Source organism: Benincasa hispida, chromosome 6, assembly GCF_027475165.1.
Source record: "Benincasa hispida cultivar pf3 chromosome 6, pf3_genome.v1.1, whole genome shotgun sequence".
Classification (NCBI taxonomy): Eukaryota; Viridiplantae; Streptophyta; class Magnoliopsida; order Cucurbitales; family Cucurbitaceae; genus Benincasa; species Benincasa hispida.
In genome coordinates, this window is record NC_143483.1 from 13,213,454 (window position 1) to 13,234,835 (window position 21,382).

Here is a 21,382-nt window from a genome sequence, read left to right on the forward strand (position 1 = left end):
CTAACTATCCCCACTGCATATATCAGGTCTAATACATAAAATCGCATACATCAGGCTGCCAACAGCCGATGCATAAAGGATCCGTCTCATCTCCTCAACTTCTTGAGGTGTCTTAGGACACTCTTCCTTAGACAAGACAACTCCATGCCTGAAAGGTAGCAAATCTCTCTTAGAGTTTTGCATCGAATACTTGACAACCATCTTGTCAAAGTAGGATGTTTGAGACAAGGCCAGTGATTTGTTTTTATGATCCCTAAAGATTTGTATGCCTAGAACAAACTAGCCTCTCCCAAATCTTTCATTTGGAATTGGGCCACCAACAACTGTTTTGTATTAGTTAGCAGACCTACATCTTTCCTTATGAATAGGATATCATCTACGTATAATACTAAGAAAGTGATTGAACTGTTGATGATTTTCTTGTATACACAAGGTTAATCAACATTTTCATCAAAGCCATAAGATTTGATCGCAATATCAAATAATGTTATATTCCAAGATCGAGAAGCTTGTTTCAATCCATAAATGGATTGGTTGAGCTTGCAAACCTTTTGCTCTTGACTTTCGATTATGAATCCCTCTAGTTGTTGCATAAAGATGGTCTCCTTAAGACTGACATTCTTAAAAGCAGTCTTGACATCCATTTTTCAAATCTCATAGTCATAATATGCGGCAATGGACAGGAGTATCCAGATAGACTTTAACATGGTGACAGGTGAGAAAGTCTCCTCATAGTCAACTTCCTCAACCTACTTTGCCATTAATCTAGCCTTAAAGGTTTGCACCTTACCATCTGCACCTCTTTTCTCTTGTAGATCCATTTGCAACCTATAAGTTTTACCCCATCAGGTTGATCTATAAGCTCCCAGACTGAATTGAAGTACATAGACTTCATTTCGAGATTCGTAGCTTTAATCTATTCATCTTTGTCTGCATCCTCCATTACCTGTTTATATGACAATGGATCCTCAACGTAATGAATCAAAGTTGAAAGTATACGGACTAAAATGAACATTTTGAAAGTATAGAGACCAAAATGAACAAAAATTAAAAGTAGGAAGACCAAAATAGTATTTAAACCTTTATTTCTTATTAGATCAATTATTTGAAAAAAATTGTATAATTCATTAAACAAACCTGAAGGCTAAAAATATGTGAGAAACTTTTATTTCCCTGTGCTATGCCCATACCAGTGTGGAAATTGGAAGAACCAACCAAAATGAAAACCGAACCAGACCAAAACAGGTTCATATCTTTGGCGGTCCGAAGTGGACCACAAAAAACCGAATCTAGTCGGTTCGATCGGCTTGACTTCCCTAAATTCGAGTACGAAACCGAACCGAATCGTTCGGTTTTTCTTGAGGCGGGTTTTGCTAAAACCCCAATTCCCAACCCATCAATCGCCCTAGTTCCATTCCGCTTCGAATTGTTTCATCAAATTTTCCTAGCAAAAAACAACAATGGCGGACGAAGGCCGCTCAAGCAAAAAGCGCAAGAGGGCGAAGCGCCGTGGATCGAACAAAAATAAAGATTCTACCAATAATCTACCGGATACTACTGCGCCCAGTCGCCAAGACATCGTTGTTTCTCCTTCTTCCGATGGAAAATCTCAGAAGGTTTCCGGCTCGTCTAGTTTCCTCGATAAGGTTCGACTTCTATTAGAAACTAGCCTCGTTTTGAAATCAATTGTTGCTGCTGAAGAACTTTAACGATTATAAATTTATAATTGTATGTATTGTGGTTTGGTGATGATGCAGATGCGAGCTCGTTTGTCAGGAGGGCATTTCAGGATGCTCAATGAGAAGTTGTATACCTGCACGTAATGATTTTCTCTTCTATTCTGCTATTTTTCATCTTGTGTTTTTGGTTTTTAATGCTTCGCTTGTGTGTTTCTATGTGTATATGCTAAATTTTGAGTCAGATGCCATATTGTTGATATGTTGTTACTTTAATTTTTGTTGACTTTAAAATTTCAGTTTCTGATCTATTTTTCTAAAATTGAACTCTTATACTTAGTTTTATTAATTTACTTCATAGTCAGACCCACATTATTTGAAGCCAATTAATCTTCTTTTTCGTCTTTTGTGTTTCAGAGGGGAAGAGGCACTTAATTATTTCAAGGAAGACAAAGTTCTATTTGATGTTGTAAGTTTTGTCGCTGTCCATACTTCCTAAATGTAGTGGATGTTACTATTTAAGAACTAGTTTCTTCACGCACATACACGGCAGAAGAAACTTTACTATTGACTTATAAATTATAATCATCAATCTTGTAAATATGGAATTTTTTCCTATATACAATGTTTTAAAAGGATTTTTAGGCTTCTCACCTCAAGGCTCTAACTCTTAGAAAGGAGGCTCACACCTCCTTTGAACGATAAGAAGCTTATGCCTTCCATAAAAGTTCTTCCCTCTGCGAAACTTAAAGTATCTATATCACATGTGATGATTAGAAGAATAATATTAAGTTGCCTCATTCTTTAAACCTATAAAAGTTTGAGTTGTGGGAATTTGAACTAGTACTACTATTAATTTTGCTATTGTGATTTTAAAAGCATTGAAGACAAAAGTTTACAGTATAAGTCAATTCTATTATGATATAGTAGAGAGGTTAAATATATCCTTTTAGAATTTTGGTGAAAGAGGTAAAGGACAGTCATTTTTATTTATTTATTTATTTATTTTAATGACGATTATGCTTATGACTGCCGGGTTTTACCAATTTAGGATTTTTAAAATGTTGTAAACTAAATTTGAGACTTAAGCCTCATATTGCCCCTAGGCCTTCAATAAGAAAAACATCAAGGCTGCCTTTAGCCTTTAAAGATACTGTCTATATATTGATCATTGAGGAAGTTTTAGGTGGTGAAGTTCATTTATAAGGTCTAGGACTAGGGTTAACTAACATTTTGATGGCTAGTATCATACAGGATACCAAGAGCAAATGACACATTGGCCTGAGCTGCCAGTGAATTTAATCATAAAATGGCTGAAGGAGCACGATCCCTCATTTATCGTGGCTGATTTTGGCTGTGGTGAGTTTTTGGAAAAATCTTTTTCCCTTCCTTTAACTAACTATTGATCAAGTGTTTTGATACTTTTGATGGCCTTCGTTTTTATTGATCAAGTGTTTGATACTTTTGATGGCCTTCGTTTTTATTTCTTCATTTTTCTCCTTCAAATTTAATTACAGGGGATGCACGCCTTTCAAAGAATGTGAAGAATAAAGTTTTCTCATTTGATCTAGTTTCCAAAGATCCTTCTGTTATTGCCTGTGATATGTCAAATGTACGTGCACTGTTCTTTAATTTAATGTCGGAAAATGCATTGGGACATACAACTACATTTTTTGCATGAAACTTAGCCATATTGATAATATTTGCATGTATTATCTATTTGATACTTGATAGCACTGTTGCAGTTTTAAATGATATTAGGTATCAATGTTCTGAAAATTTGAGGACATGGTAAGATTGGTTGGATATTTTATGTGACTGTGTTTTGAAACATGTGGCCGTTTGTTTTTCCAATCATGTTATTTGAGCAGTTATTATTGGCATTGCTATGATATTCACTCAATTATCCCCGCCGGTGATGATTATAGATATGCTCATAGGAGCATTACATTATATCCGTCTCTTTATTTTTATGTTCATGAAATTTATATTAGACTCTCCTTGGCTGTTGTCTTCTTCAAGTAAGAAAGAAAGCTCTAAAAGCTGGTTAATGTTTATGCTACTGGCAGACGCCTCTTGACTCTGCATCTGTGGATGTTGCTGTCTTTTGCCTTTCACTTATGGGGGTCAATTATGCAAGTTACTTGGCAGAAGCACGACGAGTACTTAAACCACGGTTTGTGTGCGCTATTTTTGGCTCTCTCTATTAGCTTTTTAGCCTGATAAAACTTGTCTATCATGTGGCAACTGAACTTTCTGTTTTTACATCCAGTGGATGGCTTTTAATATCAGAAGTTAAAAGCAGATTTGATCCAAGCAATGGAGGAGCCGACCCCAAAAAGTTCATAAAGGCTGTTTGTGAGCTAGGTTTCATCTCAGCTTTGAAGGTATACTTAATTTTTTGTTATTTAGCTAGCATTGTCTGTTCCTTAATTTTCTGTTATTTAGCTAGCATTGTCTGTTCCTTTCTGGCTGCTAACTAATAATTCTATTGATGACTTATGCCATTGAATGAGTCAAACTCAAATTGCAAGTTCAACTAACCCATTTTCAAAATATGAAGTGGATGGATAAAAATATTTTGAAAGTCCTTCATTTGCCATATTATCTATGAAATTCGAACCCAGACTCCATTTATGAGTATTTTTTCATTTCATTGGTCCTTATTTCTTATTTTCAATTTATGTCTAATCTATATTAGTATTTGTTTTTTTAATCATGTGCAGGACTTCTCGAATAAGATGTTTATTTTGTTATACTTCAAGAAAAAGGTTTGTAAATGTTCTGAGTACCTTAATCCACACCTTAATCCACTCGTTATCCTCTGGGTTTAGTCATTCTTTTGCCTCGTTTATGCAGGACGATAAAACTTCTGAGGGGAAAGATATTGATTGGCCCCAACTAAAACCTTGTTTGTACAAACGTCGATGAGATTGCATTTTTTGTTGGGGTTATGTTAAAGAAAACTCAAATAGCTTCTATATTTATCTAATCTCATGGGAAATCATTTTGTAGTTCATTGATGTTGTCAAATGAAATGTTGGTTTTTAGTTGAGCAATTATTGAAGTCCGAAGCTTTCTTGGGTGGTTCATCTCTCCAATGGGTTTCAGTTGAGCATGGTGAGTGTTATGAAATCAGTGAACAAATAACACAATAAACATAGAAATTCACACATAGATTTATGTAGTTCATTAAAGTTGTGTTAGTTACAAGGTAGAGGTAAAATAATTTTATTAAAAAGAATAATTAGAATTGTGTTTCTAACGTTTAAAAAGTTTATATAGTGTACTTCTCTAAATCTTAGGTTCATAAAAATAGGAAATAATAAATGCAAATGGAATAATTCTTTTTTTTTTTTTTTGAATGGATCAATCTTGTCAATTGGTCTGATCCTTTTAAAAAGATCAATCAATTTGTGTTTTCTCTTGAATGGTTTATCTAGTGGCATGATTTGCATCAAAACTCTGAAATTATTTTGGTTAATTTTTGAGTTATCGATAGAATTTTTCAAATTTATTTTCAAAATTGTCTAATAGATTTTTGAACTTTTACTTTTTGGGTTGGATATATCTCAAAACTTATGATTTTGTTTCAAGTTTTTGTCTTCGTCAATAATAATTTAAGGATATAAATTTTAAATATATATTTAATAGAACAATCAAATTCTCAAAATTGTTAATATGGGAGTGATTTATCAAGCACAAAGCTAAAAATTTGTTAGACGTTTTAAGAAATTTAGAGATTTATTTAAATGCAAAATGTGGGTGTATTAAATATTTTGAAGGTTCATTGACCAAGTACTAAATTTGTAATTGAATCAATTATTTTTATTCAAGCAAAAAGCACACCCTATTATGAATATTATAATACAAAATAGATGTTAATTGCTTAGTGGTCATGTGTCACTATTCATGTTGTTCATGTGTCATGTAGTTATTCATATTTAGTGTTCATGTAAGTCTGTATCCTACTTGTCACTTTGCCTATAAATGATGGTATTTGGTGGATCTTAAGAACACACCTACATTAATAAGAATTTCACTTTTACTAATTTTTATATTATCTAATTTCATGATTTTGGTTATTTTATGTTTTAGTTATTTTATTTTATAATTTTAGTTTTTTTATTTATTATTATTATATATAAATATTATTATATTATATTTTTCATATTTGTATTCCTATTGTACTCCTCAATTTCATAATGCTTTGTCAGCAAGAGCTCCTGTCATTTTCTCCATTAAAGGTAGGTCCTAAAGGTATGTTGATTTTTCCCTCTTCGTTATAATTAACAAATTAAATGTTATTTTTCATATTTAGTACATATTAAATTTATAATATAAATATAATATTTTGTGATAGTGTTGTCATGACAAACCTTACAAAATTAGAATTTGCAGCCCTTGACATTAATGGCAATAATTATTTGTCATGAGTGCTCAATGCCGAAATTCACTGGATGCTATGAACTTGAGAGAAACAATTAAAGAAGGAAATACGACATCTAGTCAGGAAAAAACAAAAGTTATGATTTTCCTTCGTCATCATCTTCACGGGGGATTGAAAATGGACTATCTTACAATAAACGATCTCCATATCTTGTGAAAAAATTTAAAAGATGTATGAACATAAAAAAAAATAGTTATTCTTCCTAAAGCTCGTTATGAGTGGATGCACTTGAGGTTATTATTTTTGTGGTGGTTGTTCTAATCATTTAAATTTCTAAAGAACCACACAAAATGATGATCACAAAGGAAAAGCTCCACAAGATAAAAGTTCAAAGAGTGTTGAAAATAAATGTTTCCGATGCAGAATGATTGGACATTGGTCACATACCTGTCATACGTCAAAACACTTAGTTGACCTCTATCAAGCCTCCCTGAAGGAAAAAGAGAAAAATGTGGAAGCGAATTTTGCATACCAGGATAATGACATATTTGACCCATCTCATATGACAAATTTGGATGTGACGGACTTCTTTGAATCTCCTAAAGAGAAGATTGGCACAGTTGGTGGTACATCAAGTGTTCTTTTGACTTTGAGAATATCTAGACTTAATGTTGGTATTTTCTTTTATCTATCTTTATTTTTTTTTTAGTAACTTTTGTATATTTTAAGTGTTTTTTTTTCTTATTGTAATTATTTTCTTTTAATGAAGAGACATGGATCATTTTCATATATTGGGTGTTTAAAAAATTAGCAAAGAAGATCTATGTCTGGCAGACAATGCAACTACACATACAATACATACAAATAAAAAACACTTTTCCAAATTGAAAATGTTGAAAGCAAAAGATTAAAGTAAATACAATATTAGGTTCTGCAAACTTAATGGAAGGTTTTGGAAAAGTAAATATTATTTTCCTAGAGGAACAAAATTTACAATCGACAATGCATTATTCTCTAGTCAATCAAAGAGAAATTTTCTAAGTTTTAAAGCTATAGGTTACAATGGTTACCATATTGAGACCGATGGTAAGAATAATGTAGAATATCTATATAACATATCCAGTATCTCAAATGAAAAACGTATATTAGAAGAGTTGTCTGCTTTATCTTTTGGATTCTATTATACTCATATACGAGTAATTGAAACATATACAATAATGAACTTGAAGTTCATGAACCATACATATTTACAATTTGGCATGATCGATTGAGTCATCCAGGATCTATAATGATGAGAAGAATTATTGAAAATTCAAATGAATACCCATTGAAGAACCAGATGATTCTTCAATCTAATGAATTATCATGTGATGCTTGCTCTTAAGAAAAATTGATAATTAAACCATCACCAGCTAAAGTGGGGACTGAATCACCTATATTTTTAGAATGAATTCATGGTGATATATGTGAACCCATTAACCCACCAAGTGGACCATTTAGATATTTTATGGTATTAATAGATGGATCCAACAGATGGTCACACGTGTGTTTATTATCAAGTCGAAATCTTGCATTTGCAAGATTACTTGCTCAAATAATTAAGTTAAGAGCACAGTTTCCTGATTATACAATTAAGACCATTCGTCTTTATAATGCTAGTGAATTTACATCCCAAGCTTTTTATAATTATTGTATGTCAATTGGAATAAGTGATGAAAATCTTGTAGCTCATGTTCATACACAAAATGGTTTAGTAGAATCATTTAGAAAATGTTTGCAATTAATTGCAAGACCACACTTATGAGAGCTAAGTTTCCTTCATCTGTATGGGGGACATGCTATTTTGCATGCAACATTCACTTGTACACATTAGGCCAGTAGTTTATTATAAGTACTCGCCATTATAATTAGCTTGTGGTCATGAGCCAAATATTTTCCATCTGAAATTTTTTAGATGTGCAGTATATGTTTCAATTGCTCCACCACAAGGCACTAAGATGGGTCCTCAAAGGAAGTTCGGAATATATGTTGGATATGATTCTCAAAGGAGGTTTGGAATATATGTTGGATATGATTCTCCATTTATTATTAAATACCTTGAGCCCCTGACGGATGATGTATTTACTGCACGATTTGTTGATTGTCATTTTAATGAGAAAAATTTTCCAACATTAAAGGGAGGAATTAAGATGTTGGAAAAAGAAATTACATGGGATGCATCATTATTGTCTCATTTAGATCCCCGTACAGATCAATGTGAACTTGAAATTCAGAAAATAATTTATTTGCAAAATATAGCAAATCAATTACCAAATGCATTTATAGATGCAAAAAAAGTAACTAAGTCACATATACCAGTTGCAAATGTTCCATCAAAAATTGATATCTCAACACAACAAGTTGTCACTAATGAATCTGGAACACGCCAGAAGCGTGATAAACCAGTGGATTCCAAAGATAAAAATCCTTGAAAACGAAAAATAATTAATAGTGAAAAAGACTTGGTTGAGGATGTAAATACTCATAAAGAAACCCTCGACATGACTAGTGAGGAAGGTGAAATACCTAAGAATAATAATGAAATTTCAATAAACTATGTCATGACAGGAAAAAAGATAGAATCGAACTAATATAATTATTGACAACATTTTTGTGTATAATGTTGCTCTTGATATTTTATTTGAAAATGAAGATCATGAACCAAAATCTATTAAAGAACGTCGACATAGAAAAGATTGGCTTCAGTGGAAAGAAGCAATCGAGACAGAATTAAACTCACTTTCAAAACGTCAGGTTTTTGGACCTGTAGTCCGAACACCAGAAGGTGTTAAGCCTGTGGGATACAAATGGGTATTTGTGAGGAAAAGAAATGAAAATAATGAGGTCACAAGATATAAAGCAAGACTAGTTGCACAACATTTTTTCACAAAGACCTGGTATTGATTTTGAAGAGACGTATTCTTTGGTGGTAGATGCAATTACATTAAGATATTTAATTGGCTTGACTGTGTATAAAAGTCTGGATATGTATCTTATGGATGTAGTCACAGCATATTTATATAGATCTCTTGATAATGATATTTATATGAAAATCCCAGAAGGATTTAAGATACCTGAAACTTATACATCAAATTCCCGGGAATGGTATTCAATAAAGCTACAGAGATCACTATATGGATTGAAACAATTAGGACGGATGTGGTACAATTGCCTGAATGGATATTTATTGAAAGAATGATAACAAAATCATCCAATATGTCCGTGTGTTTTTATAAAGAAATCACAATCAGGATTTACTATTATAACTGTATGTGTTGATGACTTGAATATAATTGGAACTCTTGAAGAGCTTTCAAAGGCAAAGGAATATCTTAAGAAAGAATTTGAGTTGAAAGATCTCGGAAAAACAAAATTTTGCCTTGGTTTGTAAATTGAGCATTTAGCCGACAGAATATTTATTCACCAGTCAACTTATACAGGAATTATATGGACAAAGCACATCCATTAAATATTCCAATGGAAATCCGTTCATTGGATATAAAGAAAGATGTATTTCGACCTCGATAAGATAATGAAGAACTTCTTGATCCTGAAGTACCATATCTTAGTGTAATCGGTGCACTTATGTATCTTGCTAATAATACAAGACCAAATATTACAATTTTAGTAAATTTATTAGCTAGATATAGTTCTTCACCTACAAAAAGACATTGGAACAGAATTAAGCATATACTCCGTTATCTCCAAGGAACAATCGATATAGGTTTGTCTTTATCCAAAAAAATCAAATAACAGATCTAGTTGGTTATGCAGATTCTGGGTATTTATCTGATCCACACAAAGCTAGGTCTCAAACAGGTTATCTGTTTTATCCAAATAAATCAAATTTTGATCTAGTTGGTTATGCAGATTCTGGGTATTTATCTGATCCACACAAAGCTAGGTCTCAAACAGGTTATCTGTTCACATGTGGAGGAACTGCTACATCATGACAAGTGAAATAGACTATAACGACAACTTCCTCAAATCATGCTAAAATTCTTGCAATTCACGAGGCTAGTCGAGAATGTGTATGACTAAGGTCAATGACTCAGCACATTCGTGAAACGTGTGACTTGTCTTCTAATAAAAATCTTCCAACAATATTATACGAAGATAACACAACCTGCATAGCCCAAATCAAAGGAGGATATATTAAAAGAGATAGAACAAAGCATATTTCACTGTAGCTTTTCTACATTCATGATCTTGAAGAAAATGGTGACATCACTGTACAATAAATTTGTTCGAAGGATAACCTGCCAGATTTATTTATAAAGGCATTACCAAACGCAACTTTTGAAAAATTGGTGCACAATATTGGAATGCGGCAACTCAGAGATCTTAAGTGATGTTTCCATGAAGGAGAGTAAATATATTGTATTTTTTTAGGAGTATGTATTATATGAAATATGTACTCTTTTCCTTCATTAGGATTTTTTCCATTGGGCTTTTCCTAGTAAGGTTTTAACGAGGCATCTATATATATATATATATATATATATATATATATGAGAGCATCTAAAGGGGAGTTTTATGAATACTATAATGGAAAATAGATGCACATTGCTTAGTGTCCCAAAGGTCATGTGTCACCATTCATGTTGTCCATGTGTCATGTAGTTATTCATGCTTGGTGTCCATGTAAGTCCACATTCTACTTGCCACTTTGCCTATAGTGGCATTTGGTGGATCTTATGAACACACCTATATTGGTGAGAATTCCACTTTCACTAATTTTCATATTATCTAATTTCATGATTTTGGTTATTTTATGTTTTAGTTATTTTATTTTATAATTTTAGTTTTTATTCATTTATTATTATTATATAAAAATATTATTATATTATATTTTTCATATTTGTATTCCCGTTGTGCTCCTCAATTTTATAATACTCCCTAAATTTATTATATCATATCATGAAATTTAAGGTACTTAACTAGTATATTTTTTTTCTCTATAAATATTAACTTAAAGAACATTTTACTTACAACACTATAGGTTGTTTGGGGTGCTGAGTTGAGTTATAAAATCGAAGTTCATTTGTCTGTCGATCTTATATGTCAAGAAGTCTATGTTTAGGGTGTTTTTTTTCTAAAATAAATAATCTACTTTTCTGGCAACTATTTTTTTTTAATATTTTTATTCAATAATTCTATACATTTTTTTAAAAGTATGGATTGTCTTTTATTTTTTAGAAGTACACATGTATTGTTGGTAGATTTGAAAAACATGGTTTAGGGTTTACTTTTGGTTCATGCATTGCAATTGTTTTTTTGTTTGCTTAACTTTTTGTTTAATCCTTCAATTGCACTCATAATTTCCAAAAATTTAATACTAAATTGAGATGTCAACTTAAAACTATCACAACCAAAATGAGTATAGCTCAATTGACATAAAAATGTGCTAGTAACAATAATAAAGTTTGTGGTTCAAATCTTCTTGTCCTCAATTGTACTAAAAGAATAAAACTCTCACATATATTTTATAAATTTTTTACATGTAACCATTGTATTTGAGATAGACAAAATACTCTTTTTTTATGCAAACTACAAAATTACAATATAATTTCACATTATTGGAATGTATAAGTATAATATCACACAAATGTAGGTCATCAAGGAGTTTAGGATATTTTATGGCATCTTATACCAAATTATAGTTTAGGGTTTAATATGCATTCATGTTGGTGTTGGGAATGAGATTAAAGATTCAAATTGGCTAGACAAGGGGATAATTATGAGTACATGAGGGATGACAACTATTACCAATGATATGAGACTTTTTGGCTAAAAACAAAAGTAAAGTCATGAAGGTTTATGCCAAAGTAGATAATACCATACAATTGTAGAGATATTTGGAGGTTGGTTATCCCTAACAAATGATATCAGAGCAGTATTAGGTTGTAACTTAGCCTTATTGGTAGAATCCTCATGTACCAAACAAAGAAGTGGAAAACCTTAGACGATGAAGTCATGATGGTACCCATATATGTGGTTGGCATCGAAGGTGGTAGTCTGCAGAGTTGGACATTGGAGTTCTTCGCTAGAGATGATTGTCGAAGGTGATATTTGCCGAAGGTAGTTGTCGAAACATATTGCTAAAGTGAGTTGGTAATAGTCGTCCATAGTGGTTGCAGCCAGAGTTCAGAGGTAATCGCTAGAAGTGGTCGTCGGAGCATGTTGCATACAATGATTGTCGTCGAAGTTGGTCATCAACAGTGGCCAATAGGTGGAGTTATTGGAAACATTGGAGGGAGGGAGAGAGAAAGAGGTGAAGATAGAGTTCCTTGATAATGTACAAACTTTAATAATAAACACCATAGAAATTGGTCGAATTGAGTTATTTTATACCAATTTTATAAATCGAATTTTTAACTCAACTCCACCATGTCAATACTCCAAAGACCCCTATAAAGTTTTATATCAATGTCACTATGAATGAGTATCTTCTAATGGTTTAATTAGTTAATGTTTTGTTGAAGTAGAGCTTTATTCAAAAGCACTACCATTCAAAGTCATTTTAAATTAATTTTTATAGTAATTTTGCTTTTCCTTCATGTTAATGGATTTCTCCTTTGTCTTTGTTAGGAACTCGTCATTTTCATGTGCTTTTCTACTTCATTTTCATTATATTTTAAGTTTCCTTCTTCTCTAGTGGCCAGTATGTCACATAGTCGTTGACCCTTTTCTTAAATAATAAATACGTTTTATTTCATCGACTTCACTTTAGGAATATATATTTTGTTGTGTTTGTAATTAGATAATCCAAAATTTTATTACAACAAATCATGACATGTGGGGGATAATGACATGTCGGGGAAGTTAAATACGCACATGATTTTTGTTATGTCAGGATAAATTTCGTTGCGAATAATGAAAATTCTTGTAGTGACTTTCATTGTTTGTAAAACAAAATATTAACTTAGGGTTACAACAAAATAATAATAATAATAATAATTTAGAGTAAATAATTACTCTCTAGCTAACATATTCGAACATGGGGAGATTCAAATATTATATTGATTTGATATAGTTAAACGGTATAGTAGTATTTTATAAGGTAGTAACAAAAAATCAAAAAGTCGAAAAGTCGAAAACCAAATCAATCCAAACTGATCCAATGGTTTAGTTTGATTTTTTTAGTATAAAATTGGACATATTGGTTTTGTATTTGAAGAAAATAAAAAAATATTTGTTTGAATCGGTTTTTTTATTAGAAAAATCAATCAAAACCAAACTCAACCGAGGATATATATCCTCGAAAATAAATTTCAATATTAGGTATCTTTAAATATTTTAATTATTATGGTGTATATATATTTGTTGTTTAGAAAAAAAAAAGACTAATTATTTTGGAGCTGGTATGTTTTTTATTTAAATAATGTATCAAGAAAAAAATAAAAATATCAAAATTCAGTCTATAGAAAAACATATCCAATTTTAATTTAAAATTAGCAAAAATAACCAATTTAAAACAAAAGTGAAAATACAAATAAAAATTTAGAATGAACAAAGAAAATACCTAAAAACTGAAAACCAAACGGATAACAAATCGAATCAAATAGAAACCAATCTATTAATTTTATTCTTTATTGGACATTAGTTTGGATTCCTTCTTTATAAAATCATTTGGTTTGGTTTGATTCTTGGTTGGTCCTAAAATCGACAAAATCGAATCGACTATCATTTATAGTATTTTAACGTGTTAATAAGTTTAAAATGTACTTAACTTTAAAAAGTTATTATAACGTAAGCTTGTCATAATATTGTTTAAATAAAATCCAAATCTTGAAAAACAAATTTGAAAGAATGAAAATGTGGATACGTAAGTATGATTTATATATATATATATATATATATATATATATATATATATGTTCAAAAATTAAAAATATCATTTCTTACATTCTTCATCGAATAATTAAGGGGTATTCTTAATCCACTGCAAACCCCACAACTTATTTACATCAATTCGATAATTTGTACTACTTATATTGTGACCCTACAACTAAACATTTTCACTAATTATCTTAAATGCCTCTAAAAGTTAACGACAATTCTTAATTTTTTTTAAACTTTTAATCATTTTATATATACGAACAAATTATTAGAATTTTTGGTAGTATTGATTGTGAGATTTAGTTAATAATAATAATGCCCATTTGCCATCCCTACTTGTTTATTGAAAAGTGTTTTTTTTGTTCGTACACTTTCTCCTTTGCACTTGTCTCATGATTTGGTCCTCAATTTTAAAACAAACGTTCCACATCAAAGTATCCATTTTCCCACCCTTCCTTTTTAAAGGAAAAAAAAAACATTATTTTGAAAATAATTTGAAATCACTATTCGTAATTCAAATTATCCACCGTGTCGTGTTCATAACTATACAAATAATTCGAAATCACTATTTATGCTTCAACATTGTTTAATTAAATCAAATGCAATTCATTATTCCTCACTACCATTTCTATTATATACTTAAATTTCTTAGATATTAGATAAAAGTCGTTCGAATGTCAAATGACATGAATTGTAAAATAACGAAAACTAACATTTTGCTTACGTCACAAAATAACGACCATATTAAATTGTTTATTCACGATCGCGAGTCTCACTTATTGTGAATTGATGAGATCCCAAATGTAATTTCATGTAAGAGAAAAGTCATAAGATCACCAAATTTTAATAATGACGAGAATTTGTATTTTAATAAAATTTGTGATGTCCCTTGGAGACACATTCGGGGTCTCATCAATTCACAATGGGTGTAAACCGTAATTGCGAATAGGCTTTAACGTAAATTTAACATATAGTAGTTGGTGCTTTGTAATGCGTAAACAAAAAGTTATTTTTCATTATTTTCGAAATTTAGGTCTTTTCACATTACCTTGATTAAATTTAAATTGTTCATATAAAAAAAACTCAAACTCAGAAATCATTCACATTTATTAATTCTTTTACAAAAGTAGGGAACATAACTCTCGTTTTCTTATTTTAGTTAAACTTACTACTTTTTATTTGTATTCATTTAAATATGAATCTCATTCTAAGACATTAGTATAATAGAGTAATGATTAAGTACAGCCTAACCTCATACCCCTCTCACCTTTACACACAAAGAAAAAAATTATTAAAAAAATTAAAAATAAATAAAAGTATCACGTGACACATTTTTATTGGGTACTAGTCGGACTGCACCTAAGTTTTTCCTAATATAACAACATCGAATAAAGTTTTCGAAAAATTTATACTCATAATTCTATATTTTTCTTTTCCCTTCACTTAATTACATGCATAACTTTAATATATAAGCATCAACATAACACATTATATCATATTTTCAATCAAAATGTTGAAGGTTGGAATTTACTCTTGTACCTAATAAAGTAGAAATTGAATACTAAATCTAACATATCTTTCTTCTCTCTCTATTATTTAGTCAATAAATTTCTTCTCATTCTATTACTATTCCTCACCAATCCAAATTAATAATGGAATGAATTATGTATGAGATATTTATAATTGAGATTTAAACACACCATGTCCCTTGTCTAATCCAAAATCAATGTAAAATGCATCCCCTCATTTTCTCTCATCTATTGCCACCTTGCACCTTTTTAAATCATCTTATCTTCTCTCCTCGATTCCCTTTAAACAAAACCAAGCATGAATTTTCATCCATATTTATACATTTTTATGAAATCGAACACGAGTGGTAAATCGATATTTTTATTATATCATAGAAGAATTTATAAAATACAAAAATAAGTAAATAAATTGTCAACGATGTGAATATAATAAAACAATAAATAATTTTATTGATTTTAAAAGCGTAAAATATTTGTTTGTCAATTTCATTTTTTAATCTTACATTTTGGAAAAATTGCAGTAAATAATCAAAGTGTGATGATAGGTGCAATTATACCCTCAAACTTTCAATTATAAAAACTAAATCATTCAACTTATACAAGTGTTAAAATTAGATGATGAAGCTTACTAATCGTAGAAATTGTAACAATTGTAAAATTTTGATGGTTCAATTTTTATCATTTGGAGGTCTAATTTCTACGATTATTGTAAGTATGAGGTTAAATTTTAACATGTGTAGAGGTTTTAGAACTCAATTTTTACAATTGAAAGTTTATGGTGTAATCTCAACTACTACCATACTTTAGGATAGTATTTACAATTTGCCCTTATATTTTTATAATTTTTTTATAAAAATATTTACATCATCTAAATTTTATCAATATTTCCAGAAAATTTTAATAGATAAAAAAATGTCAAACTATTTACAGAAATAGTTAAAAAAAAATTATAGACATTGATAGTGTCATCAGTAATAGACTTATATCCGTTCTTAATACTACAGTGTCAATAATAGAAAATATACTTCTATCAATTTCTATCAGTGATAGACTTGTATCAGTTTCTATCCGTGATAAACACTGATAGACTTTTATCAACCTCTATCAACATAAGATTAAATTTTATTTAATGTTTCTTATTTTTTCTATTTGAAAATCCCCCGTATTCCATCCATGTTCTTAAATTTTTTGGCAATATTTTTGTCCCATCAACATCTTAAACCTCGGTTTTAATCCATATTCTATTTCGATTTTGACCATTTTCCGCCAATTCGTTTTAAAGAAGACGACGAAACTACACTTTTGACCAAATTTTGGTGAAGAAATTATTGTTTAGACAATGGAGTTTCGTTTCTCACTTCATTTCAATTGGGTTTCATGAATGAATCTCTCTTGCCCATTTGTCAAGCATGCCCACCTCTCTCCTTCACCCGATGACCTTACGTTTACTGTCCTTTATTTCCTTACTGTTCATCTTTTTTTCCTCTTGTACTTATCTGGGGAAGTTGAATTTGAACCTACCAATAGTTGAAATGGGTTCTCAATTGGGTGTTTTTCTAAATGTTTTTATATTGATAGAAAAGTCAAATACCTGGTGGCCAAACCATTTTACTTTCTTTTGACGCACTCCAACTGTTAGCGAAAATGTCTGAACTAACTCCCCCGCAGGCGGAGGCGCTTCTGAGTTCTGAGGTAATAATCCGTGTAGTGAAAGCTACCCAAAAGCATTTTTCTTTCTTTTGGGTGCGTTTTGAGGATGATTCTTTATGGTCCCACTCTGTAATTCTTTAAGAAATTGATCGGATTGATTACAATTATCGCAGAATATTGTTTTATTTCTTTTCAGACCGTCAGATTTCCTTCCCCACGTATCCGTTGCTCTGTTTTCCCTCTCTGTCTTTCTCCCTTTCCTTTCAACATTTGAGTTGTTTCCTACTGTTATATGACACAAACCCAGTTCCTTCCGCGGCTTTTCTTTTTCCTGATATTGAGTTTGACATGTTTCATACGCGGAGACTTGAAAACACAGTTTTTGGGGGTTAAGTTTTAGAGACGAATTGGATCTTTCAGCTTTCTTCTAACTGAACTTTGTTATTTTGCTAACTACCCTTTAAAATTCGTTTGTTTGTGCATTTGTTGGCCTCTTCCTTTCCCTTCTTGCTCCCCTTTTCGCTTCATTTTTTTATCCCTGTCAATGGCAGAACTTCTTGAATTCCGAGTCTGTGTTTTTCTTTTAAAGTATCTACCGAACTGAGATGAGTTTTGGATTCTGGTCCGCTGAGAGTTGAGATGGAATCATGCAAAATCAAGCATATATTTCCATAGTTCTTTAACTTCATTAGCTTGCCGTTTAATTCAACTAATTCTCTCTCTGAAGTTCTAACTGTGCTTCAAAAACCTTTTTTTCTTCTTATTATTATGTCTTAAGGAGTCTTGCTTGGTATAAGAAATGGGGTCCGGTAACCGGTTATGTTCAAAAGAGTTTGATTTGGATGCTAAGTGGCTGGTCGATCCGAAGCAAATCTTTGTTGGGCCAAGGATTGGGGAGGGTGCGCATGGCAAAGTGCACATGGGGAAGTAAGTTATCCTTACCTTGATACCTTTCTCTCAGATTTGAATTCTTGGGTTTGAAGTTATGTTCTGTTCAGTTATGATTTCTGAATTCTTGTTTGCAATTGTTGTATTCTTTTTTTCTTTTCTTTTTGTTCCTTTGCTTTTTTGGGGTTGTGGGTGGGAATTGAAGAATATTCTTCATTTCTCTGATTTTCAATACCGATTGGGGCATTACGTATAGGTATAGGTTACATACGTATTTTCCAATTACTTTATTCATACTTGGCATAGAGTAAAGGGCTGTTAGAGGTGATAACAAACAGAAATAGGCCATCGATGGGGAGAGAGAAAAATAAAACATTGTTCCTCGCAAGTAAGGAGTCGTTACTTTCTGATGTGGTTTGTTTTAACTTAATATAAGTATCGGTGGTTTCCGCCTATTTAAGAAAATTAGAAGGAAACCACATCGGAAAGTAAGGACAAGCAGGGAGCAAGGATGCAAATTTATTCTTCTGGATGGGGTAGGTGGTTGAATGTTTTGAATTTTTATAGTGCATTTTATATGCCCATTTGTGCTACCCTCGTTGAGATAGGTAATGCACATTTTTAGTAGCTTATGCTGTTTAATGGATCTTGTTACAGTGCAATTATAATTCTTTTTCACCATCCAGATATAAAGACCAAAATGTTGCAATTAAAATAATTCGGAAAGGTGAAACTCCAGAAGAAATTGCAAAAACTGAGGCACGTTTTGCTCGGGAGGTTGCTATGTTATCCAAAGTTCAACACAAGAATCTTGCGAAGGTTGTAATTGCAGTTCTAAGTTAGTGACATATAATTGTGAAGTAATTTGATTGTTCTCTTGGCATACGTCTTGTTGTGTAGCCCTTCTTGGCGTTTTCATATTTCTCTCTCTTTTCGGTTCTTTTAGTAGTCTTCTTGGCACTCTCATTTTACGGATAAACCTTCAGTGTTCTGAAAGGAAAAAAGAGAGCAGACATGGTAATGAATGGAGTCGCATAATAACTTGTGGGATTGTGGGGTTGATTTGTCCCAGTTTATAGGTGCTTGCAAGGAGCCTATTATGGTGATAGTGACCGAGCTTCTTGTAGGCGGTACATTACGGAAGTACTTGTTGAGTGTAAGGCCAAGGTGCTTGGACTTCGATGAGGCAGTTGGCTTTGCTCTTGATATTGCACGTGCAATGGAATGCTTGCATTCCCATGGGATCATTCACCGTGACCTCAAACCTGGTATGCTTCGACCTGACAGTACTTTTAAGCTTTATAAACCAAAATCTTCAGTTAGCATAGAGTATAATTTACTATGGAACTCTGATGAGGGAATAAAATTTGGCTGGAATTGTGTGAAGATGATTGTGAAGAATTTTACTATCGACATGTTCTTTTTCTATAATGAGCATAAGATTTGAAGGCTTACTGCATCTCATCTATAGTTAGATTTTAGATTTCCTTTTAGTAGTACTGTACACTGGTTTGAGCTCCATTAGATAGACAGCAACGAGATCTTGGTACTTTTAAGGAAGATCAGTCATATTATAATTCTAATTACACTGCTTTCTGTTCCCAGAGAATTTGATCTTGACTGCAGACCACAAGACTGTTAAACTTGCTGATTTTGGTCTCGCTAGAGAAGAGTCGGTAACAGAGATGATGACAGCAGAAACTGGGACTTACAGATGGATGGCTCCAGAGGTAAAATCTTTTTTGATCTGTTATTTTGTGTGCCAATGCAACTGCTTTGTGATAGTTCTCTACATCACTTTGTATACTTGGTGGCAGCTATACAGTACGGTCACTTTACGAAATGGAGAGAAGAAGCATTACAATCACAAGGTGGATGTTTACAGCTTTGGAATTGTATTATGGGAGATTATCCAAAATAAGATGCCTTTTGAAGGCATGTCAAATCTACAAGCTGCCTATGCGGCTGCTTTTAAGGTGACGACTAGCATCAAAATACATTGAATAAAACAATCCGACTGCTGAGTGGTTTCTCTGAGTTTGTATCTGTCGTCCAGTTGGTAGTCAGAGCGACTTAACCCTAAGCTGATAAATAAGAGTAGCTTGATCTTTGGAATTCTAAGGAAGAAAATGGAAGAATTAGGTCCATATGAATATCAATATGATTAGGATATACCTGATAAAGCTATGCACCCACAGTATATGCCACCATATCTTTATAGTATAGGAGCAGATTTGAATCATGTGATCCTTTTCCTCCTTTATTTTAGTGGGGTTTTTTTTTTTTTTCCTTATAACAATATTGGAGGAATCTCCATGTTATGCAAGATGTAGAAGTGCGAAAATGGATCTTCCAAAATAAACTTAAGGCTGCATATTTATGCCACATTACTTGTTCTTTTTGTTGTTTTGCCTATTTTTGATTGAGTAGATCCATACATTGTAACTGCAAAAGCATCGGTAATACTTGTAATATCTCCATCTTTTTTTTTTTGGTCCTCTGGACATTGTCGATGCAGAATTTACGACCGAGTGCTGAGAACCTCCCAGCGGATTTGGCACCCATTGTGACCTCCTGTTGGACAGAGGATCCAAACGATCGGCCTAACTTCAACCAAATCATACAGATGCTCTTGAAATGTCTATCCACCATTCCACAACCAGATTATGTAAGACCACCAACGATGCACCCACCTGAGAATGCAGTGCTGCCACCAGAATCTCCTGGAACAAGTTCTTTGATGGCAGCCACAAGACGTGGCACCGGGGAAGTCCTGAACAACGAGATGGGAGAGAAACCAAGCAGTTTCTTCTCGTGTTTCACTGGTAACTGTTACTGATTCACCCAGAAAGTAAAACAACCTTCTTATCACAGAACTGGAGCTGGAAGTCCTTACAAAACTTACCACAACTGAAAGATTGGAAAAAGAAGAAAACCATGTGTAGTTAATGATAGAAAATTAGTGATTCAGGTTCCATCGGTAATATCTGTTCAAGTTGATAATATAGAGACATGGATTCATAAAGAGACTTAGAGAGTGTGGAGTTGGGGTTGCTGTGATGTCAACCGTAAGAACAAATATTCGTCCAAATGCCTTCCTCTCCTGCTTGTTCTTCTCTATGGAATTTTCAAAACTGAAACGTATGATAGTGAGGCCATTTAGTTCTTCGAATGTCGTTCCATTATTTTTTGTCTTCATTGCAAAAATTGTAAATATATATATATAAATGCCATTGCCGCGGATCGAACCAGGGACACTAGCGTGACAGGCAGAAATTCTTACCACTATACTACAACAACTCAACTGCATATAATTTAGGCTGACGTTTAATTGCAGAAATTTGAAGAGGAAAAAAAAAAGGAAAAGA

General features: G+C 32.2%; 2 protein-coding genes across 2 annotated transcripts; both read left to right on the top strand.

Annotated features, from left to right (window-relative positions):
- Positions 1–1,400: 1,400 nt before the first annotated feature.
- Positions 1,401–4,735, top strand: LOC120079513 (S-adenosyl-L-methionine-dependent methyltransferases superfamily protein). Its single transcript, XM_039033723.2, has 9 exons — positions 1,401–1,646; positions 1,758–1,819; positions 2,094–2,145; positions 2,921–3,035; positions 3,194–3,288; positions 3,746–3,852; positions 3,949–4,063; positions 4,403–4,447; positions 4,536–4,735. The coding sequence occupies exons 1-9, from the start codon at positions 1,461–1,463 to the stop codon at positions 4,605–4,607; spliced, it is 849 nt and encodes a 282-aa protein (XP_038889651.1). The 5' UTR covers positions 1,401–1,460; the 3' UTR covers positions 4,608–4,735.
- Positions 4,736–16,806: 12,071 nt separating this feature from the next.
- LOC120079353 (serine/threonine-protein kinase STY13-like) lies at positions 16,807–21,186 on the top strand. Its single transcript, XM_039033514.2, has 7 exons — positions 16,807–17,168; positions 17,905–18,053; positions 18,701–18,833; positions 19,087–19,282; positions 19,620–19,744; positions 19,832–19,990; positions 20,533–21,186. The coding sequence occupies exons 2-7, from the start codon at positions 17,926–17,928 to the stop codon at positions 20,851–20,853; spliced, it is 1,062 nt and encodes a 353-aa protein (XP_038889442.2). The 5' UTR covers positions 16,807–17,168; positions 17,905–17,925; the 3' UTR covers positions 20,854–21,186.
- The last annotated feature ends 196 nt before the right edge of the window (positions 21,187–21,382 follow it).

Coding starts and splice junctions, on each gene's coding strand:
- LOC120079513 (XM_039033723.2), top strand. CDS start 1,461: ATGGCGGACGAAGGCCGCTCAAGCAAAAAGCGCAAGAGGGCGAAGCGC. Junction 3,036..3,193: donor CGTGGCTGATTTTGGCTGTG/GTGAGTTTTTGG, acceptor ATTTAATTACAG/GGGATGCACGCCTTTCAAAG. Junction 3,289..3,745: donor TTGCCTGTGATATGTCAAAT/GTACGTGCACTG, acceptor TGCTACTGGCAG/ACGCCTCTTGACTCTGCATC.
- LOC120079353 (XM_039033514.2), top strand. CDS start 17,926: ATGGGGTCCGGTAACCGGTTATGTTCAAAAGAGTTTGATTTGGATGCT. Junction 18,054..18,700: donor GGCAAAGTGCACATGGGGAA/GTAAGTTATCCT, acceptor TTCACCATCCAG/ATATAAAGACCAAAATGTTG. Junction 19,991..20,532: donor CCTATGCGGCTGCTTTTAAG/GTGACGACTAGC, acceptor TTGTCGATGCAG/AATTTACGACCGAGTGCTGA.